Below are 12,613 nucleotides of genomic sequence, written 5' to 3'. Positions count from 1 at the left end.
ACTACCTACAATTACCTACAATTAACCTAACACTACACTATCAATAAATTAATTAAACACAATTCCTACAAATAAATACAATTAAATAAACTAGCTAAAGTACAAAAAATAAAAAAGAACTAAGTTACAGAAAATAAAAAAATATTTACAAACATAAGAAAAATATTACAACATTTTTAAACTAATTACACCTACTCTAAGCCCCCTAATAAAATAACAAAGCCCCCCAAAATAAAAAATTCCCTACCCTATTCTAAATTAAAAAAGTTACAAGCTCTTTTACCTTACCAGCCCTGAACAGGGCCCTTTGCGGGGCATGCCCCAAGAATTTCAGCTCTTTTGCCTGTAAAAAAAAACATACAATACCCCCCCACCCCAACCTTACAACCCACCACCCACATACCCCTAATCTAACCCAAACCCCCCTTAAATAAACCTAACACTAAGCCCCTGAAGATCTTCCTACCTTGTCTTCACCATCCAGGTATCACCGATCCGTCCTGGCTCCAAGATCTTCATCCAACCCAAGCGGGGGTTGGCGATCCATAATCCGGTCCAGAAGAGGCTCCAAAGTCTTCCTCCTATCCGGCAAGAAGAGGACATCCGGACCGGCAAACATCTTCTCCAAGCGGCATCTTCGATCTTCTTCCATCCGGAGCGAAGCGGCAGGATCCTGAAGACATCCAGCGCGGAACATCCATCCGGACCGACGACTGAACGACGAATGACTGTTCCTTTAAGGGACGTCATCCAAGATGGCGTCCCTCGAATTCCGATTGGCTGATAGGATTCTATCAGCCAATCGGAATTAAGGTAGGAATTTTCTGATTGGCTGATGGAATCAGCCAATCAGAATCTAGTTCAATCCGATTGGCCGATCCAATCAGATTGAGCTCGCATTCTATTGGCTGATCGGAACAGCCAATAGAATGCGAGCTCAATCTGATTGGCTGATTGGATCAGCCAATCGGATTGAACTTGATTCTGATTGGCTGATTCCATCAGCCAATCAGAAAATTCCTACCTTAATTCCGATTGGCTGATAGAATCCTATCAGCCAATCGGAATTCGAGGGACGCCATCTTGGATGACGTCCCTTAAAGGAACAGTCATTCGTCGTTCAGTCGTCGGTCCGGATGGATGTTCCGCGCTGGATGTCTTCAGGATCCTGCCGCTTCGCTCCGGATGGAAGAAGATCGAAGATGCCGCTTGGAGAAGATGTTTGCCGGTCCGGATGTCCTCTTCTTGCCGGATAGGAGGAAGACTTTGGAGCCTCTTCTGGACCGGATTATGGATCGCCAACCCCCGCTTGGGTTGGATGAAGATCTTGGAGCCAGGACGGATCGGTGATACCTGGATGGTGAAGACAAGGTAGGAAGATCTTCAGGGGCTTAGTGTTAGGTTTATTTAAGGGGGGTTTGGGTTAGATTAGGGGTATGTGGGTGGTGGGTTGTAATGTTGGGGTGGGGGGGTATTGTATGTTTTTTTTTACAGGCAAAAGAGCTGAAATTCTTGGGGCATGCCCCGCAAAGGGCCCTGTTCAGGGCTGGTAAGGTAAAAGAGCTTGTAACTTTTTTAATTTAGAATAGGGTAGGGAATTTTTTATTTTGGGGGGCTTTGTTATTTTATTAGGGGGCTTAGAGTAGGTGTAATTAGTTTAAAATTGTTGTAATATTTTTCTTATGTTTGTAAATATTTTTTTATTTTCTGTAACTTAGTTCTTTTTTATTTTTTGTACTTTAGCTAGTTTATTTAATTGTATTTATTTGTAGGAATTGTGTTTAATTAATTTATTGATAGTGTAGTGTTAGGTTAATTGTAGGTAATTGTAGGTAGTTTATTTAATTATTTTATTGATAGGGTAGTGTTAGGTTTAATTATAACTTAGGTTAGGATTTATTTTACAGGTAAATTTGTTATTATTTTAACTAGGTAACTATTAAATAGTTCTTAACTATTTAATAGCTATTGTACCTGGTTAAAATAATTACAAAGTTGCCTGTAAAATAAATATTAATCCTAAAATAGCTATAATATAATTATAATTTATATTGTAGCTATATTAGGATTTATTTTACAGGTAAGTATTTAGCTTTAAATAGGAATAATTTATTTAATAAGAGTTAATTTATTTCGTTAGATGTAAATTATATTTAACTTAGGGGGGTGTTAGTGTTAGGGTTAGACTTAGCTTTAGGGGTTAATCCATTTATTAGAATAGCGGTGAGGTCCGCTCGGCAGATTAGGGGTTAATAATTGAAGGTAGCTGTCGGCGATGTTAGGGAGGGCAGATTAGGGGTTAATACTATTTATGATAGGGTTAGTGATGCGGATTAGGGGTTAATAACTTTATTATAGTAGCGCTCAGGTCCGCTCGGCAGATTAGGGGTTAATAAGTGTAGGCAGGTGTCGGCGACGTTGAGGGGGGCAGGTTAGGGGTTAATAAATATAATATAGGGGTCGGCGGTGTTAGGGGTAGCAGATTAGGGGTACATAGGGAGAACGTAGGTTGCGGCGGTTTACGGAGCGGCAGATTAGGGGTTTAAAAAAATATGCAGGGGTCAGCGATAGCGGGGGCGGCAGATTAGGGGTTAATAAGTGTAAGGGTAGGGGTGTTTAGACTCGGGGTACATGTTAGGGTGTTAGGTGCAGACGTAGGAAGTGTTTCCCCATAGGAAACAATGGGGCTGCGTTAGGAGCTGAACGCTGCTTTTTTGCAGGTGTTATTTTTTTTTTCAGGTCAAACAGTCCCATTGTTTCCTATGGGAGAATCGTGCACGAGCACGTTTTTGAGGCCGGCCGCGTCCGTAAGCAACTCTGGTATCGAGAGTTGCATTTGCGGTAAAAATTCTCTACGCTCCTTTTTTGGAGCCTAACGCAGCATTTGTTTGAACTCTCGATACCAGAGTTAATTTTATGGTGCGGCCAGAAAAAAGCCCGCAGAGCGTTAACAGCCCTTTTACCGCCGAACTCCAAATCTAGGCCTATGTTTTTTAGCAACTTTAAATTCATAGCTGATATCATGTCAAAACATTTATAAAGCTAAGAAATAAAACTTTGCAAATGATATATTTCCTTTTAGGTTGACTTTACTATAATCAACAATTGTTTTTCTTATAAGCTTTTCATCTTGCAAACTTCGTTATTATTTAGGGCAAACAATGTGTTTTCTCTTCATCCTTTTTCTTTTTAGAACTTTTAACTTCATTGCTGACAACAAGTAATAAAGAAAGTCTTGCTAAGAAAGATAACAATTAACAACTATTTATTTCCTTTGAGCTTGACTAGATTATAATATAGAATATCTTTTCTTATCATCAATTCATTTTGCTGAAACCTTTATTATTGATGCAAACGAATCTGATTTATCTTTCTTTTTTGCTTATAAGAAAATTTAACTTCATTGCAGAAAAACAAACGATGCAGATAAATAACATTGCTTTCCATCCATACTAACAAAGTTTTCAAAATGAAATGCTGATAATAAAAGCTATTCTATTTTATAGTCTATTCAAGCAAAAAGCCAATAAATCTTTTTCAAATGTTTTCTTTCTTAGCAAGACATTCTCTATTCCTTGGTATCATAAACTTTTACTTCATTGCTGATAAGTTATAAAGAATGTCTCGCGAAGAAGGAAAACATCTTACAAAGATTTATAGCTTTTTTGCTTGACTATACTATAAACTAGAATAGCTTTACTGATCATCATTTTATGTTGCAAACTTCGTTAGTATTGATTATTATTATCGGTTATTTGTAGAGCGCCAACAGATTCCGCAGCGCTAATTGATGTAAAGCTATTTGATTTTTCTTCATCCTTTGTTTTTTAACTAATTTAAATTCATAGCTGATATCAATTAAAAAAATTATTGCAAAAAAATAAAAGTAAGCAAATGATATATTTCCTTCTTGGTTGACTTTACTATAATACACAATTGTTTTTCTTAGCAGCTTTTCATTTTGCAAACTTCGTTATCATTTATGCAAAGCAAAGTGTTTTCTCTGCATCCTTTTCTTTTTATAAAGTTTAACTTCATTGCTAATAGCAAGTAAAAAAGAATGTATGTCTAAGAAATAAAAGATTTTACAAAGATTTATTTAGTTTTAACTTGAATAGACTGTAATATAGAATTGATTTTATTGTCAGCATTTCATTTTGAAAACATCGTTATTGATGGAAAGCAATCTGCTTTATCTTCATCCTTTAATTTTTATAAACTGTAACTTCGTTTCTTAAAAACACAAGATGCAGATAAATCACATTGATTTCCATCAATACTAATTAAGTTTGCAAAATCAAATGCTGATAAGAAAAGCTATTCTATGTTATAGTCTAGTCAAGAAAAAACGCAATAAATCTTTGTAAAATCTTTACTTTCTTAGAAATATATTCTTTATACCTTGTTATCAGCAATGAAGTTAAAGTTTATGATACCAATGAATAAATAATATCTTGCTAAGAATGAAAAAAGTTTACAAAGATTTATTGCGTTTTTGCTTGAATTTAATATAATATACAATTGCTTTACTTGTCAACATTTTATTTTGCAAAATTCGTTAGTATTGATTGAAAGCAATATGATTTATCAGCATCCTTTATTTTGTAGCAAATTAAATTCAAAGCTGATATCAAGCAAAAAATAATTGAAAGATAAGAAATAAAAGTTATCAATATATATATTTCCTTTTTTGTTGACTTGAATATAATATACAATTTTTTTTATAATCAGTTTTTCATCTTGCAAACTTTATTATTTATGCAAAGCAAAGTGTTTTCTCTGCATCATACTTTATCATATTCTATTCTAATGCTTACCAATAATAATACATTTTGCTCGTTGTTGTCTATGGGGATTCTATGAAAGACGCGATGCAGTGAATAAACTGAATCATTGATATAATGTATCGGAGGAGAGATGGTACAATTGCGCATGCGCATAGTTTTTTCAGATCAAGAACGCGCACGCTTACGCGAACGGAGGTTGGGAGCGCATCAATCATTTTCAGAGACAAAGCCGGAAGAAAGCGAGGGGGAGGAGGAACCAGCGAAAAAACGGTCAGAATAAAAATAAGATTTATTTGAAAGCAATTTTATTTTTGTAAAAACAAAGTTAGCGACTATAATGTTGGTCACATTATATGATAAAAAATGCATTCAACAACCAAAAACTTTACTTTCACTTTAAAGGGACATTATACACTATTTTTTTCTTTGCCTGAATGTTTTGTAGATGATCTATTTATATAGCCCATAAAGTTGTTATTTTTTTTTTTTTTTTAAAATGTATAGTTTTGCTTATTTTTAAATAACATTGCTCTGATTTTCAGACTCCTAACCAAGCCCCAAAGTTTTATGAGAATACCGTCAGCTACCTTCTCCAGCTTGCTCCTGTTTGTGTAAAGGGTCTTTTCATATGCAAAAGAAGGGGCAGGGGGAGTGACTTATTTGTCACTTGCAGTGGGCTTTCCAGCTACCTTTTCAACAGAGCTAAACTGAGAACTTCTAAGTAAGTTTTTAAACAGTTTTATACTGGATTTTTATATCAGTATCTGTGCATCTTATTCTTTATAGTAGTGTCTATTACATACAGTTATATGAAAATGAGTGTATACTGTCCCTTTAATAGGGTTTAGGTCTGGAGACATGCTTGGCCAGTCCATCACCTTTACCCTCAGCTTCTTTAGCAAGGCAGTGGTTGTCTTCGAGGTGTGTTTGGGGTTGTTATCATGTTGGAATACTGCCCTGTGGCCCAGTCTCCGAAGGGAGGGGATCATGCTCTGCTTCAGTATGTCACAGTTCTTGTTGGCATTCATAGTTCCCTCAATAAACTGTAGCTCCCCAGTGCCAGCAGCACTCATGCAGGCCCAGACCATGACACTCCCACCACCATGCTTGACTGTAGGCAAGACACACTTGTCTTTGTACTCCTCACCTGGTTGTCGCCACACACGCTTGACACCATCTGAACCAAATAAGTTTATCTTGGTCTCATTGGACCACAGGTTATGGTTCCAGTAATCCATGTCCTTAGTCTGTCTTCAGCAAACTGTTTGTGGGCTTTCTTGTGCATCATCTTTAGAAGAGGCTTCCTTTTGGGACGACAGCCATGCAGACCAATTTCATGCAGTGTATGGTCTGAGCACTTACAGGCTGACCCCCCCATTCAACCTCTGCAGCAATGCTGGCAGCACTCATACGTCTATTTCCCAAAGACAACCTCTGGATATGACGCTGAGCACGTGCACTCAACTTCTTTGGTCGACCATGGCGAGGCCTGTTCCGAGTGGAACCTGTCCTGTGAAATCGCTGTATAATCTTGCCCACCGTGCTGCAGCTCAGTTTCAGGGTCTTGGCAATCTTCTTATAGCCTAGGCCATCTTTATGTAGAGCAACAATTCTTTTTTTCAGATCCTCAGAAAGTTCTTTGCCATGAAGTGCCATGTTGAACTTCCAGTGACCTGTATAAGAGGGTGTGAGAGCGATAACACCAAATTTAACACACCTGCTCCCCATTTACACCTTGTAACACTTAACAAGTCACATGACACTGGAGAGGCAAAATAGCTAATTGGGCCCAATTTGGATATTTCCACTTAGGGGTGTACTCACTTTTGTTGCCAACGGTTTAGACATTAATGTCTTTGTGTTATTTTGAGGGGACAGAAAATTTACACTGTTATACAGGCTGTACACTCACTACTTTACATTGTAGCAAAGTGTCATTTCTTCAGTGTTTTCACATGAAATGATATAATAAAATATTTAAATAAAATGTGAGGGGTGTACTCCCTTATGTGATATACTGTATGTATGACAGGGATTGTGGGAGAGTCTGAGTTATTAAAGCTTTGGTTTGTAGGGTTGTTGTTGTTGTTTTGCTTCCTTCTACTGAACTAGAGTGTAATCCCACATGTTATGATCTTGTGGACTCCTGCCATCATGGTACCTGGTAATTTCTTTCATGATGGTAAGAGTCCACGAGCCGCACTCTTGTTCATTACAGCTGTTGGCAGGGCATGTTATGCACTTCATTTGCCCTGCTTTTCTAGGTTTTATTCTCTCTACTTGGCCATATATATGACTAAGAATTTGTGGGGGAGCCGGAGAAATTAAAGCTCTGGTTTGTAGGTGTGTTCTTGCCTCCGTGGAGTGGAGTGTAATCCCACATGTGGTGATCTTGTGGACTCTTGCCATCATGGTACCTGGTAATTTCTTTCATGATGGTAAGAGTCCACGAGCCGCACTCTTGTTCATTATAGCTGTTGGCAGGGCATTTATGCACTTCATTTGCCCTGCTTTTCTAGGTTTTATTCTCTCTACTTGGCCATATATATGACTGAGAATTTGTGGGGGAGCCGAAGGAATTTAAGCTCTGGTTTGTAGGTGTGTTCTTGCCTCTGTGGAGTGAAGTGTAATCCCACATGTGGTGATCTTGTGGACTCTTGCTATCATGAAAGAAATTAATTTATCAAGTATGCAAAACCTAGGTTACAATATGGCACGCCCTGCAGAAGTGACAGGCAGCTTGGCTGTAAAATTCATTATGCTAGATATCTGATATAGTATTATTTTACCTTCTGTATTTATTACTCACATTCTTGTTTTAATTTACCTCTTAAATGATGCATGTTTTATGAGATTGGTCTACAGTTTGAGGTCTGTTTAAACCCTTTTTTGGGCAATTAAAGGTCAAGTCATCAGTGGATTCTTCGAAATTACTGGCTTCTAAATTTTCTGTGCTGCCTCTTTGTTTTAAACAAATTTGTCAGCACTAAAGTACCCTATACAGAAAAGAACAGTAATTTATATAAAATCTAATAAGGAGAAACGGTCTGAGGGATTAGATGACATTGAAGTAATTCTATTATTTAGTTTTATTGCATTTTAAAGATTACGTTTTCTATGCATTAAAGGGACATATTTTGTATTTTAAAATGTGATTATAAAAAATAAATAAAGCAGTACTGACCTGTCTGAAAAATACAGCCTTGCTTTTTTTTCATGCTTGTGGCCAACCCATAGCTGATATGGGGTAATCATTACTGGCAGTGGTCTTTTGGGGGCAGTGTGCTTTTTTTTAAAGGCAGTGGAACTCTCCAAATGCATAGATGACTTTGGAGTTTTGGAATTAAAGTGAATGTAAATTTAGAAGATAAAGTGCCCGGTTTATAAAAATCTGATTAAAAACAGGGGCACTTTAATTTATCAAAAATTACATTTCATTTGTGTTGTGAAAATACTTACCTTTTAATCTTGACAGCCGCTCCAGTGATTCCCCCGGTCGTCGCAAGTCTCTTCATACGTCAGAAATGACGAATTGGTCATCCTCCAATCACGGCCCCCCTCCCGGGGAATCAGTGTCGGATTCAATGCTGTGATTGGAGGAAGCCGTATTCCTCATTTTAGAGCCGGGAAGAGGCTTTGCGACAGGCGGGGGAAGTGATGCAGCGGCTGTCAAGATTAAAAGGCAAGTATTTTCACAACATGAGTGAAATGTAAATTTTGATGAATTAAAGTGCCCCTGTTTGTAATCGGATTTTTAAAAACCGGGCACTTTATCATCTTAATTTACATTCACTTTAAATTTGAATTTTGCCTTATTTCAGGAAAAACTGCTTAAAAATGTAAATTTCACTACACTAAAGATCCAACAGCATGTATTGAAAAGGCATCAAGCTTTACAATTAAAGAGGCATTATGAGAGCAAAAAGCTAAAAGATAAAACACTAAAGCAACATTTATTCACACAAACAATAATTTATAAAACGTTTTGTGACTGTCATTTTATTAATGACATTTTTTAATTGCAATAGAAAAAAGTTAATAGAAAATGTGCATTCAGAAATCTTTGTTTATGTTCACTACAATGTTATTTGAAATAATATGTATTACTTTTGTTAATGTTAATCTGAAAAATCTGTAGAAAATTTTCATTACAAGTAAAGGACGTGGTATAATTGCAACATTCTAAAAAAAATAAAGCTGAATGCTTTATGCACATAAAGCAACAGCTATAAAAGTAGTTTTGGATCTGAAATAATGGTTACTAACACTGTCTATGAACATAAAAGCTCTACATACATTTAAGTAAAATAATAGCTTTTATTTTAGTAATTAACAAATATGGAATGCAGAGACATCCTTAAAAATAGTCCCTAATGTCCAGTAAACTGCCCTTAAGACTTAGCATGGTGCTGGGAAAAGGTCTAGAGGTCATAACCTGTCTTTTACCCTTGTGGAAGGAACTTATTCAGAACAGTTAAAATGTTCTCAAAAGAAAATAATTATGCCAATAATAAATAACATTATTCTCATTTTGTATCAACAGGTGAATTTACAAACTGCACTTATCCTAGTCATGGTCAGACTGCAAATGCCTCTTTCAGTCTTTTAAAAAATCAAAGAAGCCATATAGGAAATGTATGTTCTGAATGTGGAACATTTTTCACAGAAAAATCATTTCTTTTTGAACATTTGAAATCTCATACAGGAAATAAAGCATTTTCATGTTCTGACTGTGGGAAATGTTTTTCTCGGAAACCACATCTTATTAATCATCAGAAAATTCACACAGGAGAAAAAGCATTTTCATGTTCTGTCTGTGGGAAATGTTTTATTCGAAAATCATTTTTTGTCGATCATCAGAAAAAAAAACACACAGGAGAAAAAGCATTTTCATGTTCTGAATGTGGGAAATGTTTTAATCGAAAATCACACCTTATTGATCATCAGAAAATTCACACAGGAGAAAAAGCATTTTCATGTTCTGACTGTGGAAAATGTTTTACTCGGAAATCAAATCTTTTTGATCATCAGAAAATTCATATAGGTGAGAGAGCATTTTCATGTTCAGAATGTGGGAAATGTTTTACTCGAAAATCATCTCTTATAATGCATAACAAAATTCACACAGGAGAAAAAGCATTTTCATGTTCTGAATGTGAGAAATGTTTTACTTGGAAATCAGCTCTTATTACGCATCAGAAAATTCACACAGGAGAAAAACCATTTTCATGTTCTGAGTGTGGGAAATGTTTTATTCAGACTTCATCTCTTATTATGCATCAGAGATATCACACAGGAGAAAAAGCATTTTCATGTTCTGACTGTGGGAAATGTTTTACTCGAAAATCAGATCTTATCAAGCATCACAAAATTCACACAGGAGAAAAAGCATTTTCATGTTCTGAGTGTGGGAAATGTTTTGTTCAGAATTCATCTCTTATTATGCATCAGAAAATTCACACAGGAGAAAAAGCATTTTCATGTTCTGTCTGTGGGAAATGTTTTACGCAGAAATCATATCTTAATAGGCATCACAAATTTCACACAGGAGAAAAACCTTTTTCGTGTTCTGAGTGTGGGAAATGTTTCTTTCAGAATTCATCTCTTATTAAGCATCAGAAAATTCACACAGGAGAAAAGGCAATTTCCTGTTCTGACTGTGGAAAATGTTTTAATCGTAAATCAAGTTTTATTGATCATCAGAAAATCCATACAGGAGAGAAAGTATTTTCAAGTTCTGACTGTGGAAAAGGTTTAACTCTGAAATCACATTTTACTACGCATCAGAAAATGCATACAGGAGAGAAAGTATTTTCATGTTTTGACTGTGGAAAAAAGTTTACTCGGAAATCCAGTTTTCTTGATCATCAGAAAATCCATACAGGAGAGAAAGCATTTTCATGTTCTGAATGTGGCAAATGTTTTACTCTGAAATCACAGCTTAGAACGCATCAGAAAATTCATACTGGAGAAAAAGCAATTTCATGTACTGAGTGTGGGAAATGGTTTACTCGGAAATCAACTCTTATTGATCATCAGAAAATCCATACAGGAGAGAAAGCATTTTCATGTTCTGATTGTGGAAAACGTTTTACTGTGAAATCAAATCTTACTATGCATCAGAAAATACATACAGGAGTAAAAGCATTTTCATGTTCTTACTGTGGAAAATATTTTACTCTGAAATCAAATCTTATTACTCATCAAAAAATTCATATTAAAGAAAATCAGAGCGTAACCTCTTAAGTGCAGACACAAAGTCATCATTCATAGAATGTCTAGAGTTCTGGTCTTGACTACATGTGATCCTCTGGTGGGCTTTTTGTAGCTGTTTGAGCATCCCTCTGCATCTCAAGTGGTTTTATATATATATATATATATTTATATATATTCGAATAGCCAAGTGATTACCTGGCACAAATAAAATGGGATTTATTTGAGTTTCATGGGAGGGAGCCCCTATGTGTAGATTAAAGATATATAACTATACCCAAAGGCCCTTATTTATATGTTGATAAACCCTTCTTTGTTATGTCCCAACTTTTTTGAAACATGTAGTCATCAGATTTGAAATGAGTGTATATTTTCAAAAATACATTAAATTCACAATGTGAAACATCAAATAATGTGTTAATAATGTTTTCAATATAGTACAGGGTGAATTGAATTATCAAATTATTCTTTCTGTTAGTTTTTTTTTTGCATTTTCCATACTGTCCCAACTTTTTCGGAATTGGGGTTGTGCGTATGTATGTATATGTGTGTGTATATATATATATATATATATATATATATATATATATATATATATATATATATTCTTTAGAAAAACACTGAATTAATATGTATTTCTAAAAATAAAAAGTATTATAGGGGGCGCCCTTACTATGAGGTATATAGTCATATAATCCCCACTCTACTAAATATTTGTTGGTGGGTGATAAAATTGGTATATATAACCAGAATGTTAAGAGTGGAAAGAATATATATAAAAGATAGTGTGTGTACTTGCAAAGATACTAGATATTGCTAGATGTTAACATATATCTACACTAGTATTGGAAAAGTATAAATGTATGATCAGAGATAGCATTTATACGAGAGTCTCTTTTGTAGATGATGGTATCAATGGAGGCAGCCATCTGTAAAGGACCAAGGCCAGGATTAGTGATCTTAAGGCAGTATAAGAAGACAGATGCGCCACATGGCCCAATATTGTTTGGTACAGAAAAACAATTGTTATATGTGTCAAATACACTCACATTCAGTAAAGCACTTCCAGTAGTGCATATGAAACAGTCTGGGATCAATAACAGTCACCCAGAAGACTGGCCTTCCGATAGTATCTGGAGATCTGTGAATAGTGGTAGAAAACACAAGGTGCCTATATGGCCTAGTACTGTTTAACCCACAAGGAATGATATTAAGTGTTAAAAAGCACTCACATTTGTTGAAGCATCTCCTTTGATGCTATTGGAGCAGGCTGGGATCAATATAGTCATCCAACAGACTTAATCACAGGTAGTCAGGAGACTCCAGAAATCCAGCGAAGAAAAAATGGTAACCCAATATAATGTTTCCAAATGATTATATATAGTGGCAGCAAGTGGTAAAAGTAATCAAATTACTTCATTAAAAATATTAAAAACAAGTAACAACGCGTTTCTCAGCCACCAGTGGCTGTTTCATCAGGCTTAATCTATTAAGCCTGATGAAACAGCCACTGGTGGCTGAGAAATGTGTTGCTACTTGTTTTTAATATTTTTAATAAAGTAATTTGATGTGGCGCATCTGTCTTCTTATATTGTAATATGTAGGGTTGCACC

The 12,613-nt window shown here is 35.7% G+C and overlaps 1 protein-coding gene across 2 annotated transcripts in view; it reads left to right on the top strand.

Annotated features, from left to right (window-relative positions):
- Positions 1 to 11,413, top strand: part of LOC128657408 (gastrula zinc finger protein XlCGF26.1-like) — a 63,181-nt gene extending 51,768 nt beyond the window's left edge. For both annotated transcript variants that reach the window (XM_053711747.1, XM_053711746.1), the window contains exon 5: positions 9,331 to 11,413. In XM_053711747.1, coding sequence (XP_053567722.1) covers positions 9,331 to 11,033 — 1,703 coding nt within the window. In that variant the 3' untranslated portion in view covers positions 11,034 to 11,413. The remainder of the gene's footprint in view (positions 1 to 9,330) is intronic.
- The last annotated feature ends 1,200 nt before the right edge of the window (positions 11,414 to 12,613 follow it).

This window comes from Bombina bombina, chromosome 4 (assembly GCF_027579735.1).
Source record: "Bombina bombina isolate aBomBom1 chromosome 4, aBomBom1.pri, whole genome shotgun sequence".
In the NCBI taxonomy this organism is placed as follows: Eukaryota; Metazoa; Chordata; class Amphibia; order Anura; family Bombinatoridae; genus Bombina; species Bombina bombina.
Note: the sequence above shows the minus strand (reverse complement) of the source record. Positions and strands in the feature narration are given on the sequence as shown.